This window comes from Haplochromis burtoni, unplaced genomic scaffold (assembly GCF_018398535.1).
Source record: "Haplochromis burtoni strain Fernald_Lab_line unplaced genomic scaffold, NCSU_Asbu1 Contig_111, whole genome shotgun sequence".
In the NCBI taxonomy this organism is placed as follows: Eukaryota; Metazoa; Chordata; class Actinopteri; order Cichliformes; family Cichlidae; genus Haplochromis; species Haplochromis burtoni.
Window position 1 is genome coordinate 821,528 of NW_024582472.1, and position 21,802 is coordinate 843,329.

A 21,802-nucleotide genomic window follows, 5' to 3' on the forward strand; every position below is an offset into this window, starting at 1 on the left:
GCAAAGAAAGATGCCCAACGGATTTACTTTACCAAATTGACCATCCCAGCCTTGCCATAATGGTCCATTTGATTCACCTTTTATTTTGTTATGGTTAATATAATACCAGTCGCAGTGTTAACAATATCTTAATATGTTTTATTATTTAATTGTTCCAGTGTTTCAGAAAGGTTCATTCATTAATTTGTCATTTATTTGTGACTTAATATTATTCGAGTGTGCATATGTGCTGTGCTGGTGTGTGTGTATTTATTATCACATCCTGTTTAAGGTAATCTTCTGATCAGTGATGAGTAAAACCAGTGTGCTCTTAAAACAGAGGAACTTGTCAAATTGTGTAAAGTTTTTCTGCAATAATCAACCTTCTACTGAAATTGTGGGTTGTGTGTGTGTACCCAGAGATTATGTAATACCAACAGAAAATTGTTTATGTGAATTGATGCCTTCAACTGAAATATGATGTTTCTATAAGTTTCTGAAATGCATACTGTATGTGGAGAGTATTACATAACTTGCAAGTTTTAGTTTTGTTTTGTTTTTCTGTTTGAAGCTTAATTTTCTGTAACCTATTTATTTATTTATTTTCCAGCCAGTTCTTTTTTAACTTATTTAGTGTTTTTATTATATATTTATCTCTTGAAAATGGGAACTGCTTTGTATACAAGAGGCAGGTGTCTGCGGTTTATATAAAGTGCAGCAATGACCTCACCTCTGTAAAGTCTTTAACTAAACCTTACGACCTACATTAAATTCAGATTCATCAGCTTGTTGTTTTGTTTTGTTTTAACTTACGCTGGGAAAGAGTCGTTTGTGTTTTGTAAATACAAAAATTTTACTTTTAATCCAACTTCAGCGTTTTGAATTGAGCTGCATTTCAAATTCTTCTCCCTCTGATTTGCTTGTGAGATCAACCAACAGGGTTGAGTTAAAATTTTAGTCAGGACATGAAACTAGTCAAAACTGTTGGGCTGTGGTTAGCTGCATCTACGCAGTACTGCATGACTCATTTATAGAATATTTCATAGAGTACATATGTCATCACAGAATTCTTGCTAAACTACTTACGTAAGCTAAAGAAAGCTCATTTAAAAACTAAGAAATAATCATGCATTTCACACTTACACAAACTACAATTTCACTTATGTTATGTAGCTCATATAAGACAAATAGCAGCCAGTTTTTAAAATATACCCTTGCTATCTACAACCTAGTTTCTTAGTCTCCTTTTTTAAATTTTTGCAGAGAAACTAACCCATTTATCTTTTAATATCAGTTTTTCTTTTCTTTTTTTTTCTTTTTTTTAGTTTTCAACTCTATAATCTAACTGTTCTAGAGTCTAGAGAATACTTATCATCATCATCATCAGTAATTTCCTTTGGTGGAAGAGGTGGTGACCTGCCAGAAGAAACTGAATTGATTGGTTCAGTGGTTGACTTTCTTCATCAGAGGATATGGTTAAGTAAGCGATAGGGCAAAATTATATTTCACACACCTACTGCCCTTGTCACAGTAAACTATGAGGAGAATTACAATGGGAGAATATAGAGCAGGTACAGTATACCATGCAACAATGTGAAGTAGTTTGTATGAGAAAGTACACCAAACTTAAAATGTTGTGATTGTACACTTGGTTTACAGGTTTTCTGAAACTGGCTTGTATCTGGATGGCGATTCTGATGCACGGCTTGGATGCACAACTTGCACCAAAGAAACATGCTGCAGGTGCATCGTGCAGTCCCAAACACCTGACAGCCCTGACCGAAAGCCTGGTCAATGAAAGCTTGAGATGCTTTGTAAGTAACTTTAAAACTATTCATTTTCTCACCAGTGCAACCCAGAGAAGTGGTTTTGTGACGCTATTTGCAATCTGCCAGCGTGCTTGGATGATGCAATAGCTGTGGGGAGGTTGTCTGAATTTTTCTATCACTTAAATTTCGCAAAAACAGTGCAGCTCCCAAAGCTCTGCTGAGTAGTGCTGTGTCACAGCCTTCATTTCTAGAGTATGTTACTCCAGATTAAGACACTTTTAGTGCCAGTACCATAGCAATTCTGTAGTCATTCTTTGAAGCAGTTTCAATTAAATTGCACTTTGTTGCTATTAAGATGTCTGCTTTTTTTTTTTTTTTTTTTTTTAACAGAATTACATCTCAGGTGTAGATTAAACAAGTTTTATCTATGAAAGTGCATCAGCCAGAAAACTAACTAACTAAACTAACTGGGTATTCTTTTCTGGTTCTTACAAAATAAACAAGACATGTCCTTGTAGGGGATTGGAGGAATATTTTTGTGAGGACAAAAAAAGTCGTTATTTCTATTGCCTGAATAATCTCAGGAGACACAGATTTTTTGTGTATATAATGGGTTTAAAAACACGTCGTTTGATTAAATCTAGTGTTAAGTTTCTTCTTTTGCTGTGGTATAGATTCATGCTGAGATGCTTTGCATGACCTTTCAGAGGCAGTTTAAGAGATTAGCTGCGTATTCATGGGATGAGCAACACACGTCTTCAAAATCTCCTCGCCTCACTCTTGTCTTTTCTTTTAGGATGAAGCCAATGGAAAACACTTTGGTATTTGGTTACCTGGCTTCCCTGAGCTCCACGTCCAGAAGAGCTTTCCTCCTAATTGGACAAAAGTTCATTGCAGCTTGCGCTTCATGTATGAAGGTCTAAATGACATCTTGGAGGACCAGAAAAACAACCTGAATCCTCAAAACGTTTCACTTCACAAGAAGCTAGAGGAAACCATTGCCAGGATTAAAATGCTTGCAAATTGTATAAACATCATCTTTAAAAGTACATGTCCCTCAAAGCCATCACCACCTAAAATGCCTAAACAAGTATTTGAGAGGAAACAGTGGAGTCATACCCTGCTAAAGGCAGCCGGGGATTACCTGGTATGGCTGGAGCAAATGTTTGTTTCATATGTTAAAGGAACAAAAATGGGGAAAGGTAAAGTAACAAAGACCCAGCCTCATAAGTACCTGGAGGGGAGTGGATACCTGCTCTGATTATGAACAAGTTTAGCTGAGTTTGCGGTTATAGTTTGTGGCAGCTTTTCTTTAGCCCCCCACCCCCGTCCAAGACTTTTAAATGCTACTTTTTCATGCATTCAGTATGCTGTTATGCATTAAGGATCTTTACAGTGTCTCTCTCTATAATATATCTGATATTTCAGTACAAACATAACAACCGACATGGTTAAAACAGCCAAAGAGGGTTTTTTTTTATAAAATTTATGAAGGGTGTACTTTGACATTTTGGAAAAATGAGCTGTTCTTATTATGTTAAATGAGAAAGTACATGCAAATGTCTAATCGACAACATAAGTAAGGCACAACTGGGGAAGCAATTATCCAAGCTTAAACCTGACAGACAAAAAAAAGGTGAAAATCGCTGCTTTTGTCTGCTATCACCCAAATCCACCAATCGGCACCTCTTTTAACAAATGTAAACCCCAGTACTGCTGCGCTAACAGCTGGATCTTTTTCTAGCTGGCTGCTATTTGATGCTTCACATTTGATATCACAGGTGTGAATGATAACAACCATCTCAACAAATTCTAATAAAGCAAATATCTCCGTTTACCAAAACGTCATGTTGCTACCATAAAAGCGTTATCGGAAATGTCTTTGTTCCAAACCTGATAGCTCAAAGCAATCAACATGTTCCCTTGTGGCAGTAATTAATCAACTTGCCAACCAGGAAAATGAGAAATGGCTCTAATACATCTCCTAATTATGACAGTTTGTTTTCCTCAGCCTTCACATTGATTAATTGTTTTGCTCTGACCAACTATCCCATGTGTGGGGGCTACATTGCCTGAGGTAGAAAGAAACAGATAGCAATAACTTACAGAGAGCTATTAGTTTGGACTCCACATAAAAAACAATCAAGTTATATTAAATGTTTCTATATTTTCAAGAACTTTTAATCAAATTTTGATTTATTTTTTTTTTACTGTTATTTATACTGAAATTCCTTGCATTATCTTTCTTTTCTGTGGAACTTATATTTATTCACCATAACTATTAATTTAAAAAAAATAAAAAAAAATAAAAACAGCTGTTATTTCAAAATGATGTCTTGTTTGATTTTCTTCCTGGTGCTTTAGACCCACAAGCTTAATAAAATTTGAATGCATGACATTGCTATCTACCACTGTTATTTCAGTTAAATAAAACCTGCTAGAGTTAAACTGCCATTTAAACCACACTACTACAAAATCTACATGTCACCATTCAGAGAGAAAAAAGCAGAAACTCATTCAGTTTCACAGTCCCTTTTATTAAATAAGCATTTCATCTGCATGCATGCACTATACACAGAGGTTAGGACACATTCTTTGCCATTTTAAAATGTTCAGAACAAAACAGAAAGGTTCGTTTGATTTCATGACATGACTTTATGACTTGTTTGAAGCAAATGTTGATGGATGAGCTGCCTGCTAAGTAGACCTGATGATCATCACGGATGAACGGATAAAGCGTATTATGCACTTATGAAGTGTAAATAATTTTAAAAAAGAAAAAAAAAAAAGCATACAGCGTTTTGTCCTTTTTGAGGTTGGTCTTGCATTCCTTCATCTCTTTGCCACAATATTGCAAAATTGTCCAAGCATTTCATATGCGCCATCTCTTCAACAAACACCCTTATTTGTCAATTGCTATTCCATTGCTCTTCGATTACTAAACACCAGAAGCAAGTCAAATAGGCTCATACAGGCAGAAGTTCTGGAGGACTCTCACCATAGCAGTACTTTGCTTGAGGGTTTCGGTACGTGTTTTCATGTTGAACGCTCTGGAGAAGGGGAAAAATAGAAATGAGACAAACTAAAAAGTTTTTTCACAAAGCACTTATATTGCTCTTCTCAATACTTTCACAGTACTGAAAATATTCAAAGCTTGTGCAGATTCAGTGATTTACAATGAGATTAGCCGAGAATCAGTTTTGTTTCTGTTTTTTATTTATTTTTATTTTGGGGAGTTTTTCAAATTTCTAAATGAACCAACTGTCTCAGGAAATTCATGAGAAAATCATTATGTGTCATAGTGATGCATCAAGTTCAAATAAAAGCGTATCTTTTGTCAACAACTGTCTGAAAAATATACAGATAAATGTATGAGCAAAATATCGACTTTGAATGTCAAGAGATAAGGGTAAGTGTTGCTGCATATCCGCCAGACTACTAATTTCACTATTCCTTTGTTTCCAAATGATTACAGTTATTGTTATTATGATTTGTATGGGTCAACACTTTAAAAATCTAACAATTCATGTTTGTTTCTTCTGTTTAACTTAACATACTTGTGAAGATGTCCTACACTTGGCCAGACACAACTCAAAATGATCCTCGACAGCAGTGAAAAGATTCTGGAAACCTTCAGCTGCACGATTCAGGAAGCGCTCAAGAAGAAGTTGCTAAACAAAAATAGAAAGAAAAGAAATTGAACATGTACAAAAACATGTATAGATTTATAATCACTTAGATTTATTATCTGTTCCCATTGCATGCACTGCTTTGCTTAAAATGCAAACGCAATATGCAATTTTAAATTATATCTTTGGTTTCAAATGTGTGCATGCAAAGGTGCACAGCATGTGGGCAGATATGCCTTTTCCGATGAAAGTTAAACGCGATGATCCTGAAGGCCCTTGATGTGACAGATTACCTTATCGGGCTGGAGACAGCATGACACGCAATACTCATAGATGCTACAGCATCCATTGGCCAGGCAACTTTTACATATGTACTGTCTGGTGCTGGGAGCATTGACGTTACAGCAGCCATTAACGAGCAAGTCTTTTCTCTCACAGACATATCCTGTAAAACATTAATGCAGATTATGATAAGCACTGGTTACAGGCTACATCCGATGTGTTATCACTGTATGGTGGTGAGTAATAGATTTATTACTCACCAAGTTCGTCTGTAAGCAGTGTCTTGCCCTGGATGGAATTTCTACACTGAGTGATCTGTCGGCTGCTGTTCCCCAGGTTAAAGCGGACTTTCCAGGGGATGCGATGATCTGAATCTCTAACTTCTAAGAGTGTTCGGTCTCGTATGGTCCGCTCCTCCTGAAAAATGCACACATACAAGAAACGGGTCATGGAAAGCTAATGAAGAGCAACATAAATTTCAGAATATGGTTGCGCATATAACCCTATTCTAAATTCACTATATTATTATTCTGACAGATAATATCTGTCAATAACAGTAATGTTTTGAGAAACTATAGCCACTGTTTCAACAATGTAGAAGACAAGTAGAGTAAGAAGGTCATAGTGATCGATGTAGCAATACCCAGCAGTAGCAATACCAAGCAATAGCAACATCAGGATGAAGAAACACGAGAAGCTTGAGAAATACCAAGGGCTGAGAGAAGAGCCAGAGAAGATGTACAAGGAGAGGGGAACAGTGGTCACTTTGATGATCTGAACACTCTGGGCAGTGAAAAAGCAGATTCCAGGAATGAAAACCGACATCTTTGTCCAGAAAAGTGCAGTTCAAGGAAAAGCAAAGATCCTGCGCAGCATCACCGTAACCAAACTGAATAGGCACATGAGTCCGCACATGAGCACAGCATTGGAAATAACGGGTATGTTGACCAGTAGCTGGGTCAAAGCACCAGCTACTGGTGCAGCAGTAATCCGAGACTCTAGACATTAAGGTGTCATTCAGACTGAGTGAGTGTGTGGCTGAATGGTTAGAAAGAAAGTAAAGGTGATCTGGACTGAAGAGGTGGAGCTGCCAGGAGGCAGAACGGTCAGCTCGATGGTAGTCATCAGATAATAATAATAATAATAATAATAATAATAATAATAATAATAATAATAATAATGAGAGGGCCACAGGTGCCACTGATGAGTTCTCCACCCAAAGGCCATCACCCTGAGGCTCTATGAGCAACAGAGAGAGGAATAAAGAGGATTAATGAGTGTCAGAGCCACAATCCAGGAAGAAACATGGAGCCTCCGTTAATGCATCGGACAGAGAGCCCCCAAGTTAAGCTGCTCTATGAGGTCTTCAGCTGGCTGAAGGCAGCTGGTGATGAGGAACAAGAGGAGCTATCATACAAGACCAAGCCCCTACATGGGGTGTACCATCAACAGATGGAGGAAGTGGCTGGCATCAAGAAATCCTACCAGTGGCTAGAGACTTAAAAGACAGCACAGAGGCAGCTCATGGCATCACAAGAATAGGCCCTAAGCACCAGATCCATAGAGGCAGGGGTCTACCACAGCTGACAGAAGCCAAGCTGCAGACTGTGCAAAGGCTTCCTAGAACTATCCAGCACACTGCGGCAGAATCTAAGATGCAAGAAGGGACAACATACATTGAGAGGACCTATCAAGTGGCTGGGATAGTGTACGAGAATATCTATGCGCATGTGTTTTAGAAGTCTACTAATACCTGCTGGCTGAAAACTGTAGGGCTAAGACCCTGTGGGACTTTCAGGATAGAGAAGAAGCTGATGGCCAGCCACACAGAAAGTGGTGGCTGACAAAAAGCAGGAGACTGCAAATGTCTCTATCCCATGGGACAACAACTTCAAAAAGAAAGCATGAGAAAACTGAGAAGCTGAAGGAACAACTGAAGCAGACGTGGAAGGAAAAGTCAAGTGGCCCCAGTGATACGAGCTGTAAACCCCAAAATTGAATAGTGGCTCCAGCAGACTGCAGGCTGACCATCAGAGGCCTGTCCAGGAGAGTGCAGTCATAGGAACAGCTAAGATCAGAGCCCTCACATTCTCGGGCTGCTGGTAGAGGACCCAAGCTTGAGGAACACATACACACACAAAACAGAAAGCACAAACATTTTCATTTAGAAATCTGTCAAAAAAGTGGGCAGAAATTATTGTTTAGATGCTGGTAAAAGTCTGTAATATTAGACCCAGCTACACTTTCAAAAAATAATGCCACAAATTGTGATTATTCAGAAGAATAGTTATTTGGACAAGGTAGAAGCTTGGATATACAGCTCCCTACTAATGCGTGTATGTTTGGTTTCCTACTTAGAATTGGCATGTAGTGTGTTTTTTTGTTTTTACAAAGCAAAGAAAAAAGAAAGTGACTAGATCTTTTTTTCCTCTTGCATGTTTTTTTCTGTAATCGACTTATCTCAGTGTGAGTTTCTGTACCTGTTTGAGTGTGCTGGTCAGAAAGTAGATGAGGGAGAGTCCAAAGACAACTCCCAGCACCCAGCGCTTTCTCAGTAGCCGCCGTAGCACCATCATAGCATGGCTTGCTTTGGGGAAATGCAAGTGACAGCCCAACACATCAAACCTCCACGGATAGCAGTTCTCTGGCTGTCTTCAATTTTCAGGAATATGAAAAGGCTAACTGTAAATAATGTAAAGCTAGCTCAGTTGGTGGTAAAAATGCAAATATAGGACATAGACGGAAAATAGCTAACTCTAGCTAACCCATGTTTTAACTCTTAAACTCACAATAGCAACCTTTAAATATAATGTTTTGAAACTACCGAATTACGCGCTGGACATGCAAGCTAAGTGTTTCACTGTAAATGCCAGCTTTGTTAGCCTGCTAGCTAGCGCCGTCTGCTCTCGGTGTTGCTAGATAAATAATGAGGAGCGATAACCAATAAGCTATGACGCTGTTTAATAACGCTTCTTCGTCTCCTCTGTAGATAATAATTCGATCATGTCCAAAATTATGTCTAGTAAGAAGAAACGGTGGGATTTTTTTTTTCAGCAAAATCTGACATCCAGCATCAGCAAAACAAATCCCCAGCACGGATGTAATGTGGTCGGAAAGAAGGTGCTGATTGGTAGATGGCGGTCTTAGTGACGCCACACCGGAAGTTTCCCGAGCGGATCGTCTGGGCAGCAGCAGCAGCTGTCTAGCTAACCATTTACAACAACCATGACAAGAGCTGTAGTCCAGTACACCGCATTAATTCAGGTAAAGTGGTTTATATTTTTGGTCACTTCTGTGAATCACATACTGGTGATGATACTGTGGATTTGTGCGTTTACAGGACTGGACCATGTGGTGATGATCGGTATGCCATGCAGAGGAGACACAGCAGCAACACGGATGGCATGCCCTCTGAAAGGTGGGGAAAGGAGGTGCTGCACAAATGCACAGATGCTTTTGTCACCCCTTCTGCCTGCACCGCCTGTATGCTTTCTTGGTAGTTTTGGCAAGGCCACATATTTGCAATTGTAGGTTATATGTGCTTTCCAACATTGTTGCAACACTTTGAGTTTGGCCTTCCTCCATTTGTTGCCTTATAACTCTTAATTACTCTCAGCACAAAACAAAAGGAGTTAAAGCCTTTTTACTGCAAGGTGTTATAGACCAGCATCATTTCATTTTGCCAGAATAAAAAATTGGAGCTCCAATCGCGTTTAGTTCAATAATTCAGTGAGCAACATACTGGCAGCGGAAATGAATGGCGCTCAGGCCGGCCTTTAGAGACATACTAAAGACCTCGGTCATACAGGAGGAACTCAGAATAAAGCTTTTACTCCTCTGCAATGAATGAATCAGTTGAAGTTGTTTGGGCATCTGACATCTGGACCACCTGAATGCCTCCTGGGTGAGGTGTTTGGGGCATCCCCTACTGTGAGGAGGCCTTGGGGAAGACCCAGGGTACGCTCAAGAGATTATGTCTCTGAGCTGGCTTGGGAATGTCTCAGTGTCCCCAGCAGAAGAGCTAGAGGACGTGGCTCTGAAGAGGGAGCTTTAGGCTTCTTCATTTAACCCCTGTTTAAGAAAAACTGCAACCGAAAGCCAAACTCATCAAGTTTTATCATCAGTCTCAATTTAATATCTGTGACTTGGAGTAAAAGAAAAACGCATCTTTGTCCCCAGAGGTTTTCTGATAATTGGAGAACACACTACACAGATTAAGATGCTGATGATTATTCAAAGACTGCATACTATACTACGTGCAATTTTTCTCCATTTAGGAGCCGAAGCCAAACTCTGGGATCGGAAAGCAGCCTGGATGAGGGTGGTGTGTTTGACTGCCTGAAGCCTGAATCACCCGCTTCTCCCCAGCAGATCTTCTCCGGCCTTGTTGGTGTCCCCTCCAGCTCTGTCTCCTCTGCCCAATTCCAGGCAGCCGGCTTAGTCTTGGGCTCTCCCCCTGAAGTTTTTATCCAGATGACAGCATCATCCAGAGAGGAAGGGGGGCCCCATCGCACAGAGGGTGGACCTTTTCTCCCTCGGCCACCTCAGCACCATCATCACCATCACCACTTCCACCATCAGCCCCTTCAGCATAGGACCTCGTCCCTGCTCCAGCAGGCTACCACAGCAGCTGGCTCAGAAAGGCACAGCTCCAGGGAGGAGGCCCAGGAAGACCAGTCCACCCCAGCCCCAGCTTTGTCTGAGTTGAAAGCAGTGGTCACCTGGCTACAGAGAGGCTTCCCCTTCATCCTTATTTTGTTGGCTAAAGTCTGCTTTCAGCATAAACTAGGTATTTCAGCTTGTGGAGGACTAATGTGGCTAAGATTGTTTAACGGTACCTCTCATGCACTGATGATATTGCACCTCTCTCGCAGGAATTGCTGTCTGCGTGGGGATGGCCAGCACGTTTGCCTATGCCAATTCCACTTTAAGGCACCAAGTATCATTACGGGTAAAGGGTAGAACAAAATCCAAGAAGTATAGCTATTTTATTCTTAGATCAGATTCACGCTAACGTTTTCCAAACACGTTTTAGCACAGCAATTATTACTGAAAGATGTAATTATGTTCCTTATTTCTCTTTATTATACTTAATAAAACTGTTAAATGATGTTAAATTAGTAATTATTATTAAATAATATTTTTAGTGATGGTAAAACAGAATGCACTGATCCATTTTTTGACGATATTGTGTGTTAAATGTAACGTAGTGCCGTTTCAATAACAATTGGACTACAACAGAGCTGTATTGTAAAAATAAATAAGTGTAATCATTTTTTGGTAGACAGAAGATTTTGTAGGTAGATTAATTCATCATCGTCGTTGGTCTTGATGAGCATAAGAAAAATATAGGTGCTGAATAAGTCTTATTCTAAACATGATAAATCAATTTGGTGTATAATCGCTGAAATACCTTTTAAAATTGACTTTTTATGTGAGAGATGTCTATGTATACATGCTCTTTCACATTCAAACAAACTCATAACACACCAAGCATTCTGTTAGTTTGCAGCATTATTTGAAATACTAGCACCTTACAGCACATTTAGAAGAAATGTATGGTGCATGTTGCTTGAAATCCCTCTATGTGTCTCTGTTACCAGGAGGAACGTTCTGTATTTGTTGCTCTATGGATCATCATGTTCCTTGGAGGGAACATTGTGTATATCTACTACACATTTAGTCATGAAGAGCTGCACAACAGGTAGTGTACCAGCAAAGATTTTTCTAGTAGTTCTGTGTTTCTTTGCCTGCCATTTTATTTTATTTTTTCTACATATACATTTAGGTTTTTCCCCATTCATTTTTATGTTGTGCGTTTTATTTTTACTTCCATTTCCTTCAGGCAGTGTTCCCGTTCTTGTCTGATCTTGTCCTGTGAGTATTTTTGTTTGTTTTGTTGTTTTGTTTCCACAGAGTTTCTGACATGTTCTGACATCTTTTCTTGCTGTTGTTTGTCATTAGACGAAGTGTAAGCAACAGCATCCTTGACAATAACTCGCTGATTCATTTTTTTTTTCTCTTCTAGCCTCATATTTGCCAAGCCCATCCTCAACAGCTTTGATTTCTTTGATCTGATCTGGGCAGTGGGCATCACAGATTTTGTACTCAAGTACGTCACCATCATCCTGAAATGCTTTGTCCTCTTTCTGCCTAAGATTCTCCTGGCATTCAAATCCAGGGTAAGAAATCCAGATTCATTCATTTTCTAGAGCTTTTTACAGAAAATGCACGTTTTTCATGTTAAAAAAAGATACAGAGACCAAGACAACATTTTGATTTCAGTGAAAGTGTAAATTAAGAAATAAGTATCCATTAATTCAGCGGTCCCTAACCTTTTTTGTGCCACAGACTGGTTTAATGTCAGACAATGTTTTCACGTACCGGCCTTTAAGGTGTCGAGGATGATACGACCAAGACAAAAAACTGTGGCATTTTGTAAAAATAATAATAAATGCAAATTCACTGTGTAATTGTGTAACTTTATTAGCAGCGTCCTCCTGAAATGCGCCAACGACATTGAGAGTAACATCAACTCTTGCGGCCCGGTACCAAACGACTCATGGACCGGTACCGGTCTGTGGCCCGGGGGTTGGGGACCACTGCATTAATTTTCTTCCACTTAGACCGATGTCCAATAGAAACGTCCAGATTTTGCACATTTTTGAAAAACCTCATTTAGAATGTGGCCAGAAGGTATAATAGTCAGATAGCTAAATCATCTCAACCAGGTCCTTCCACTGTGACTGGGCAGCGGCTTTAATCTGAAACTCTGTGCTCATTACTCTGTCATCAGGTCTGGTCAGAGTGATGTAAGAGTGTTGTAGATTTCTTCATCAGATAGTGATGCAATGAACAGATATAACAGATAAAAATGAGTTCTTCTTTGCCTTGATTTTCACTGTAAAGCAATCATTTTGTCTGTGTTAAAATCAAGCGCACTCCTTTCCTTGACAGCAGTCCTCTTTTGCTCCTCCCTAAAAGTTCAATTTTACTCATTATTTAGCTCATTTAAGACCAAGATGATGGAAAAAGAGTATTTCGTTAACAAGCAGTAATAGACATAAAATATTTTGGTAGGTAAACTTGTGGAAGGCAATTTAATGGTTGCAAGGTCTCAGGGGATTTCTCACAGTGTCCCCTTTTGGCGGTCAGTTGTTTGTTGGCTTTATGTTCTCAGTCTCTCTCCCCATGGCTACCACGCTGGCTTTGCAAGCACATTCAGCCCGGTCGTCTTGTTGCCTTCATCTGCAGGCCTCCTGCAGTGGAGGCTGCAGGCAGGGAGCGACTGCCAGGTGACTTTGCAGGAACAGTCATAAACTCACAACTAGATGACCTATGTCTTTGACCACGTTCACGTTTGCTTTTCATGCGATTTCTAATTAAAACCCAAGCAAATCCTGTATTTGGGAAAAAAAGGGAATCAAATGCAAATGTTAAAGTTCATGAAAAATCATAAAATATCAAATAATTGAGATTATAATTATTGGCCATACAACTGATTAATTTTGATTAGGCCTTTACCAAAACTGAGCATCTTTACTTTCCAGGTCATGTCATTCTTTTCTTCTTCGATTATCACACTGCAAATTATTATTATTATTATTAAGATTTAGAACAACTTGATCAAAAACCTTTCTTTCTCTTTAACTCATTAATGAAATACCAGGTTGTATATGTTGTAAGATTGTATAGCAAACTTGAAAGACATCTAAGCCAAGTTTCTGTCAAAAGGCAGTATTCATGCTTGTTCACAACATGTCAAGTTACAGGGTGCTCACTCTTAAAGTTGTTAAGCTCGGTTCATGAGGTGAAAAAAGAAAATTTGCTAAACTATGATGAAATACTCCACTGAGTGAACAAAGTGCTAAAGGGTCACAGTGTGAAGCTGTTTTGTATTCATTAGGTTTTAAACGGTACTCCTTAGGTGAGCCTTGTGAGTGCGGGTGTCTGCTTGTGTGGTTTTTTTCTGTCCTGAGGCGACAAAGTATGACTGCAAATGCGCACGCACACATACGCACACACTTTGATTTCCATACAGGTGCAGCTTGTATTCCCGTTGTGTGCTTGTGCGTTAAATGGGAGGTAGAGGAGGGGGGAGTTACAAAGTATTAGGATTAAATTTTCCACTGATAAACAAACCTAGAGGCCTATCAGAACCACACCAGCCAGCAACTGAGCTCATTTGCCCTCGAGGGGATTGCAGAGGTGAGGTCATCCCTCCCTGGAGCTGGACCATTACCTGTATCCTCCGCTCACAAACACACAAATATACACACACGGATTGAAGCTTCACAGTTGTGATGGGACACATTAAATTTTTTGGTAATCCCCAATTATATCATCAATTCTTAGCTTTTTTCTCATTGAAGCCAGACAGTGCTGTCTGTTCTGAACCCCATGAAGTCATATAATCTGCCTTTTGGATTCATTACTGTGTCCAGCTGTGGATACACTAATGATTCCACATAATCACTGCAGTCAGCACAAGTTTGCACAAGCAATAGCGGGCATGCGATCAGAAGTTCCATGACGGTTATGTTTTAAAGGCATAGACTCATAAAACTGCTTTTGCTTGAATCTTATTTAATGGGTAATTACTAAACATGTATTTTCAGTGTTATCAAGTTGTCGCTAATTTCAGTCGTGCTAATATGGAGTTAAATATATTTTAAATACATAAGATATACCTAATAAATCCCAAGAGTAGAGAAATTACTATAAAAGAAATGCATATCGCAGGTATGCATATCAAAGACCTGACACAGAGTCTTCTGATTTTTTTTTTACTCTATTTCTTAAGAACATGACTTTCAGCTACTGTAATCTACTGTAGATCATTTTTAGGGCATTTACTTCTTCTTTTGCCCTTCACTTTTCCTCATGTCTTTTAAGGACACACACTTTTTAAAAAAAAAACAAGAAAAGTGTTCAACTGAAAATGGTCGAGTACAAAGACTGGACCGCACAACAAAGCTGCCAATGCCCAAAGAAAACCTTTAAAAGACCTTCAGAAAACCTGGGAAACTTTTGCTGAAGACCACTTTTTAAAAAAAAAATGACAAAGGCTGGTTCCTTGGAAGAACAATATAAAGAAGTGAGTATTTGCGCAAGACCTTTGCACAGAAATGCAGCTCTGTTAAGATAAAATAATAAAAATAAAATAAAAATAATAAACTAAAGAAGGTAAAGAATGCACAAAAATTATTTTAAATGTTTGTTCTGCCTGCGCCAGAAAGATTACCTTTTTAGACTTTTGGTAGCTGTGGAAAAAATGACTCCAACAGGAGCGTCCAGTAAGTTCCATTAACTAAATGTCATTGTTAAAGTTCTTTAGGTTGAACAGTCATACAAAGTCAAATTGTATTACATGTAAGGCAGTATAGAACAAAGTAAATTCATGTTTCGGGTGAATTGAATAACTGTGTGTAGCTAATTTTAGTGATAAGATTTGTCCAGCTTGCAGTTTCTGTGTAACTGTCACTGCAATTGTTCTTCTTGTGTAACTTTCTTACCACCTCCATACACTCGTATTTTATATAAAGCTAAATTTGAGTGACGCTATTATTACTGTTATTTTATTCATATTGTGATAATATTAGTGCATCCTTTTTTGTTTTGAGGTCCAAAATAACATTGGATATTGCAACAGCCCTAAAAGAATGACCCACAATGTGACAGTCAAAGGAAGTAAGAATAAGCTATGACAGAACCGACTACACATTTTGTTTGTCAATCCTTTCTGAGTAATGTAAATTCCAGTCTTATAGATAAAAATGTACAGTAATGGCTAAGCTAAGGACTACTCAAGCAGTATCTGCTACTCACACTGGCTGGCTCATCTCCAAACTTTAAATTTGACAGTTTTTACGTGGGCGTGATGGGCACTGTGGGATGCCAGACTGAGGGGACAATAAGGAAGATGAATTAGTAGCTAGTAGAGGTCTACTTCCCCTGCCTACCCAGCTGCTTGTGCCTCTTTACCCACAGTCATCAATCTTTGTCAGCTATCATCCAGGAAGTCATTATGCAAGCCGGGGCAATCGGGGAATCAAGTTTGCCTTCGTTTTGTTCGCCCCCGCTTTTAACCGTCCCCAATTCACTTAACACACTTTGTGGCAGTGGGGACAGAAGTACATTTCTACTCTGTGATTACGGAAGGGAGGCCCTTTAAAGATAGCTAGCGAGCCCCCATAGGGCTGAGCTTAATGTGGGCACTGGGTAGCAGGTGGAAAGAGCCGCTGCCAGTTTCCCTTGCAGTGTGAGGAAATTGCTTGTACTGCTGTGAAACTGCTGAGATCTGGACAGCGGCCACATTTGGGCTGGAGGCATGCTGTTTTAAGCTTTTAATACCACACTGCTCTCGACTAGATAGAAGAGTGCCCTGAAGCTACTGAGTCCTTTTTGCTTTTTTGGACAGCTAGTGAGTGGATCAGACAAAGAATACATATTGTCTCCACTGGGTATATATATTTTTTCCTTATATTTGAAACTTGTGTTATGTGTCTTTTTTGTTTCTTTTTCAAAAGTGCTGCCATTCAGTTTACATGGCCACATATAGTCACTGACACTGAATAATTGAAGTCTCAGCTATTGATGTAGTTTTTAATATTGTGTGTGTTTGTGCAGGGTAAGTTCTACCTGCTGATCGAGGAGCTGAGCCAGCTGTTTCGAGCCCTCGTTCCCATCCAGTTGTGGTACAAGTACATCATGGGAGAAGACCCCTCAAACAGTTACTTCCTGGGAGCTACACTCATCATCATCTACAGCCTCTGCAAGGTTTCAGCACCTGAGGGCAAAATTGTTTTAGTCCTTTTTTTTTAGGTTTTGCATGGAAGGTTTCCACTAAAGACTTACTTTTAGACTTCTGGTAGAATTTTAGTGGTGCACCTTTGCAAAAAAATCATCAAAATCCAGTCATTATTTTCAGTCATGTATTGGTATCATGGAAATTTTGGCATGAGGGGGAATCCAGATGAGGGGTCATTTAAAATTATCAGACTTTTCCTCAACCATTCTTTTCTCCCCAATAATTGTAAGTCATTAGTACCATTTAGTCTGCTGTTCTCAGTATGGACAGGTAATGCCTCTGCAAATTTCTGTAAAACTGGTGGAAAACAAAAAAAAAAACAAAAAACCCCAGCATTGTCACATTTGACGTGTTTTTAAGCAACATTAGTTTCAGAGTAAGAATGCACCTCAGCTCATGGACCCGTGACAGGGGAAGAAAGAAGGCAGAAAACTTAGTCAATGGTCACAGGAAGGTCAGCCTTTAAAAAGACTTCAAAACTCAGAAAATAGACTTTCTTGGGCAATGACTCACTAAAAGTTGGACACGACATTCTGTGGGAGAACAGAAATAGTGAAAATTAATGGAACATGAATGAGCAAGTCTATGGATGATGCAAAGATTATTTACACTCTGAGACTATTCTTTCTACAATGTGTGGTTACAATTATTGACCTGCTTTCTTTAAATATAACAGTGATTCAGATGTTGTAGTTCTTAAATATGGGGGTGTTCGACTGAGTTATGTGGGTAATCTCCTGGATGTGCGTACTCCATGTACAAGTTGCAGCACACAGGTGTTTTCCAGAATCAGGCAAAGCAAGGCTTGCTTTAGTATAACAGCATGCTGATATGAATGCTTCTTTGAGTCATTGTCGTCATAACGGTGTTGAATGACTTGGCAACAGTTGAATGAACTTCAAAGAAACGAGCTTACACCAGAAGGCTGTAGGTGGAGGAAGTTATCAAAGGTCTAGTTTGTGTGTAACTGAAACAATTTGGACTTTTGATCAATTTGTAATGGCTTTATTTCATATAAAGACAGTGAGATAAGAATTAAGTTAGTGAGGTGTGCCCCTAAAAGAAATCCATTTTTGTTGTTTTAGAGTTGAAATGAACAGTTATGTAAAATAGATTTTTGTTTCTTTGTTTTCATTTCAAAGCAGCAGTGTGCCCAAAATATGGACTTGTGAATCTGTTTGCATGTCTGTAAACTAAGTCCTTTCTAATTTTGGATGAAATGGGGGAATCCTGAGGGATGCTGTAATTCCATATTTTTTTTTATTTTTTAAATAATTGTGCTTTGTCTTGATCTTGATGGATTTGCAGTCCTTTGACATCTGCGGACGTATATCTGCAATACACAAGGCCTTGGTCATGCTCTGCAGCTCCCAGGTCAGTCGTGGGTTTTGTTTTTTGTTTTTTTAAGAATTTATAAAAAAATCTAAATGAGTATCCAGAAGATTTCACTCCTTTGTGTGTTTGTGCATATGTCATCCAGAGTTATGGAGTGAGAGCTGGCAGTCAGCAGTGCAGCGAGGCAGGTGATGTCTGTGCTATTTGTCAGGCTGATTTTAGAGACCCCATTGCACTTCTCTGTCAGGTAAGGGTTCATTAACTGGTAACAAAATGGTAAAAAAAAATAATCTAAATTTTGCAAATTATTTGGCTCATTTAAAGTCAAAATTGTTGTCACTGAATGTCACTATATACTGACTGTTATTTGGGTGTGGTTAAAAGTTAATATGACCTACTTTTGTTGCTCTGTTATCATCTGTAAATAACAATTATGTTATAGACTTCTATAAAAGATGGACATAGTTTCTGGGTCTGAAACCAAACCTGCATTCTTTCTAATGGCCAGCAGAGGGTGGCTCTGTGGTCACAAACAGCTTTTAGATTCCTTGATCCTCTAATAAGGGCTCAGTCACTAGGTTCAGTGACTGATGTTAATTTTTGAAATTACAGCCCCCTTTATCCAAAAGAGCAATAATGCAGGACAAGCCTAACATGTGATTATTGCTTTTGTTGTTTCCATGGTTATGTCACATGGTTTCACAGTCAGATGTTCCCTGCAGTTGTGACATCTGGTTTCGGAAGTGCTTATATGGAGGGTCAAGTATGCTCAATGTTTCACAACGAGGCTTCATTAACCCGTGATGATTTCATGGTGACTATGTCCATTTTTTTTTTAGATGCAGTTTTCACAAGAGTAGCTTGAGTGACAAATTTACTTATTTATTGGTATTTTTAGCAAGATATCCTAGCTATGTATGTGTCACACTTCTGCCATCAAATAAATGAAGATTTTGTTATTCTGCAGCACGTGTTCTGCGAGGAATGCCTGTGTTTGTGGTTCGATCGTGAGAGAACGTGTCCACTGTGTCGGTCTACTGTCATTGAGACCCTGAGATGCTGGAAGGATGGCACCACCTCAGCTCACTTCCAAATTTACTAAGTTCTAATAATATATCATGAGCATCCAGAGATATGTGATTGTACTCTGAAGCCAGGTAAACAGTGATGTTTCTGTAAATGTCTTATATAAATCAAGCAAGGAATAATTGGGGTAATACATGATATATTGGGGACATTAAATTTATAGGCATTTGAGAAGGCCATAATCGAATATATTTAAAAACAATCATCTCCTATAAAGCTGGTGATTGAGGCCACATGTTTAAAGAAATGATCAATGTGGTAAAGGAACATAAACTTGAGCTCAATTTCAATGGTTCGCTACTGTTGTAATCTATAGGTAACTTTTTATTTGACTTTTTTTAATATAAGAGTTTGTTTTAAGTGCGGTTATAATGTAAAACGTGACTGAATATACACTCTGAGTTGTCTTTACAATTTCATCACATGTATTGATTTAGTTCTACAAATGACTTTATTTGAAAATGAAATGTCTCAGAATGATTCTTAATGGAAAATCAGTTTGTACTCTTTAGGTAGAAGATGTTGTGGTTGGTAAAACATAAGCATATTTAGATACTGAATAAGGAACAAGGTGGTGTGTGCCGTTTAAGTAGCCTGACCATAAACGGTGCATTGTAAAAGTGTTGATATGTAGTACATACATTGTCACTGACATCAGAGGCACATATCTGATAATCGTCCACACTGTAAATTGTCTTCCATTGTTATTCCTCATTTATGTTGTTACTGTGTATTTTATTTAGAATAATTTTCCTCGGGCTGCTTAATAGACTCTAGGACTATATGGAAAATGCGCAGTCAAGCACTGAGATCATTGGTTTTGAAATAAAGCACTTAAGCTCAAATATCAGGTGTATTTCTTGTCTAAATGCAATGACACAAAGAATATATCTCAGTAAACGTTTTTTTATTATCAGGACTGCTAAAAATTCATATGAAATGTTTTAAAAGTATAAAGACCATACACTTTATAAAAGACCGTTTCAGGAATTTTACCCACATTACATTAAATATACTAGGGGGAAAAAAGCTTTTTTCTTTTTTGCAGAAATCACAGACAGCATAACAGCATAGCTTCCTAGGAGTTTTCTTTATAATAACAAGCCACATAACACTCCCCCCAACAGATTAAAAAAAAAAAGCAGAGTAATGTGTAAACATCATCTAAACACTGTAGAAAACACCTGTAAAAACCACTCTCATTATTTACATGCTTACACTTATAGCTTATGTTTAAAAAAAGAAAAGGTACAGTGCATTATGAAGCTTGGAAACATTTCAGTGCATTATTAAGGATTGCTGCACTAATTGTAGCCTAGATACAGAAGGTCTAATGAGTTTAACCCCAGTTTTCACTGATGCACTCGCATTGGAGGTGAAAATTTTAAAGGCGTACTATTAGTAAGCTTTTCCCTCCACTCTACCAGGGGAAGATTACATCACCGGCTTGTAGATGGGATGACAGAATTGGAGAGTCACGTAGGGGTAGATATAGCCGCTGACTGACTGCAGGGCTGCTGGTGTCGTCTCAGCTCGGTATAGTGCATCCATATCCGACCTGAGTTAGTCTTCATGCCACATGCAGAATAGTCAGAAACGCAGTTCCGTTCCTGAAACACAAATTTAACCCGCTTCCTCGTTTGTCGCTTTTCCACTCGCTGTGCACACTTCTTCCTGCACCGCGTCCTCCGACTCTCCTCCATCCTTTGCTTTAAGTGCAAATGATGAGAGCCCGTTGCTTTCCCTCATGCATAATCTTAAAGGCACCGTCTATGATGAGATAGAGATACACGCACTTTATTGAGACGCATTATAAGAAACGTGAAACCTACAGTAGAGCTATAATTTCTATTTAGCACCGTCTGAAAATGAAATGTAGAGAATGCCATCAGTTCTATCCTAATATTTATTTCATCTCGTTTTCTGTAGAAGTGCGACTCTTAATAATTACCTAATACTTAAAACATTTTTATCGCCAAATTTATTTATCCAGTTTTTATGGTCCCTTGATGAAAGTTGTTGTGCAAATATTGAGAGGTTAAATGTATTTTTATATCTTAAAATGGATTATTTCATTTGGGAAAGGCCAAAAAAGTTGATGGAAGTAGTAAAGAAAATGTTTTCCTGGCCTGCGTCAAAAAAAGCATTTTTGTATTTATTTAGTGTGTGTGTGTGTTTCAATTTGACAAATATGCCTAAATGAATTTTCATCCAAATCTGAGATAGGCTTAGTGGCTTCGCGCTCGAACAGGTGACGTGACTCTGTTTACTCACCTGTTGCTGGTGAGGCAGCCTCGCGCCCTACAGGTGTCGCCTCGCGACGAACAGCACGAGCACGGTGAAGTGCAGCGCAACGCACAAGAAGCCCTCCTTCAGGTGACCCCGTCCGCTTACCACCACCGTCCCTCTGTCCCCGCAGCTGTAGCCGACGTCCGCCCGCTCGGTCGCCCAGCTTTTCTCCAGCTTATCCCCGATCCTCCGTAGGCGCGACGCGAGCAGTTGAGCCACGGAGCACGGCGAGGGTCGACGGGAGCTGCAGGTTGAGTCACCTGGAAGCAGCAGAGGATGGTCTATCGGCAGCCAGCACATCTCGTCTTCGCGGCAAAACGCACGGTCTACTCAGTTTAAGTCTTGAGGATACAGGACCCTCCTTCTCTTTTTCTCAGCAAACCTTTACAGTGTTTGCGTCCCCCCCTTTCTCCCCCACCTCTCTCACTACTGTATTATTCATTACAGTGTCACATGGTGTGGGGTTTACATCATCTTTTCCCAAAAGAGCGATGCAATGATTAACTCTTGGATCGCTCCTGTTTGGTTTTATCTTGGGGAGTTTTCTGCATTAGCACGCTTAAATTCTTTTAAAGTTCTAATAAAAATTGCACTTTTTCTAAAATGTGATCATCCTGTACACA

The 21,802-nt window shown here is 39.1% G+C and overlaps 3 protein-coding genes and 1 long non-coding RNA gene across 4 annotated transcripts; 2 read left to right on the forward strand and 2 right to left on the reverse strand.

The window, feature by feature from the left end:
- On the forward strand, nucleotides 1–4,413 carry LOC102298534. Its single transcript, XM_005928868.2, has 3 exons — nucleotides 1–1,550; nucleotides 1,639–1,793; nucleotides 2,545–4,413. The coding sequence occupies exons 1-3, from the start codon at nucleotides 1,517–1,519 to the stop codon at nucleotides 3,007–3,009; spliced, it is 654 nt and encodes a 217-aa protein (XP_005928930.1). The 5' UTR covers nucleotides 1–1,516; the 3' UTR covers nucleotides 3,010–4,413.
- A 96-nt stretch (nucleotides 4,414–4,509) lies between these two features.
- On the reverse strand, nucleotides 4,510–8,756 carry spring1 (SREBF pathway regulator in golgi 1). Its single transcript, XM_005928866.3, has 5 exons — nucleotides 8,140–8,756; nucleotides 5,920–6,076; nucleotides 5,671–5,822; nucleotides 5,306–5,419; nucleotides 4,510–4,798 (listed from the first exon to the last, which is right to left on the reverse strand). Exons 1-5 carry the CDS (start codon nucleotides 8,233–8,235, stop codon nucleotides 4,715–4,717), a joined length of 603 nt encoding a protein of 200 aa, XP_005928928.1. The 5' UTR covers nucleotides 8,236–8,756; the 3' UTR covers nucleotides 4,510–4,714.
- Nucleotides 8,757–8,801: 45 nt separating this feature from the next.
- On the forward strand, nucleotides 8,802–19,735 carry rnft2 (ring finger protein, transmembrane 2). Its single transcript, XM_005928867.3, has 10 exons — nucleotides 8,802–8,923; nucleotides 9,000–9,077; nucleotides 9,937–10,448; nucleotides 10,534–10,610; nucleotides 11,263–11,363; nucleotides 11,688–11,841; nucleotides 16,289–16,438; nucleotides 17,778–17,843; nucleotides 17,950–18,051; nucleotides 18,772–19,735. Exons 2-10 carry the CDS (start codon nucleotides 9,031–9,033, stop codon nucleotides 18,904–18,906), a joined length of 1,344 nt encoding a protein of 447 aa, XP_005928929.1. The 5' UTR covers nucleotides 8,802–8,923; nucleotides 9,000–9,030; the 3' UTR covers nucleotides 18,907–19,735.
- A 43-nt stretch (nucleotides 19,736–19,778) lies between these two features.
- On the reverse strand, nucleotides 19,779–21,781 carry LOC102298332. Its single transcript, XR_316203.3, has 2 exons — nucleotides 21,165–21,781; nucleotides 19,779–20,660 (listed from the first exon to the last, which is right to left on the reverse strand). It is a non-coding gene; the product is annotated as an uncharacterized LOC102298332 (long non-coding RNA).
- Between the last annotated feature and the right edge of the window lie 21 nt (nucleotides 21,782–21,802).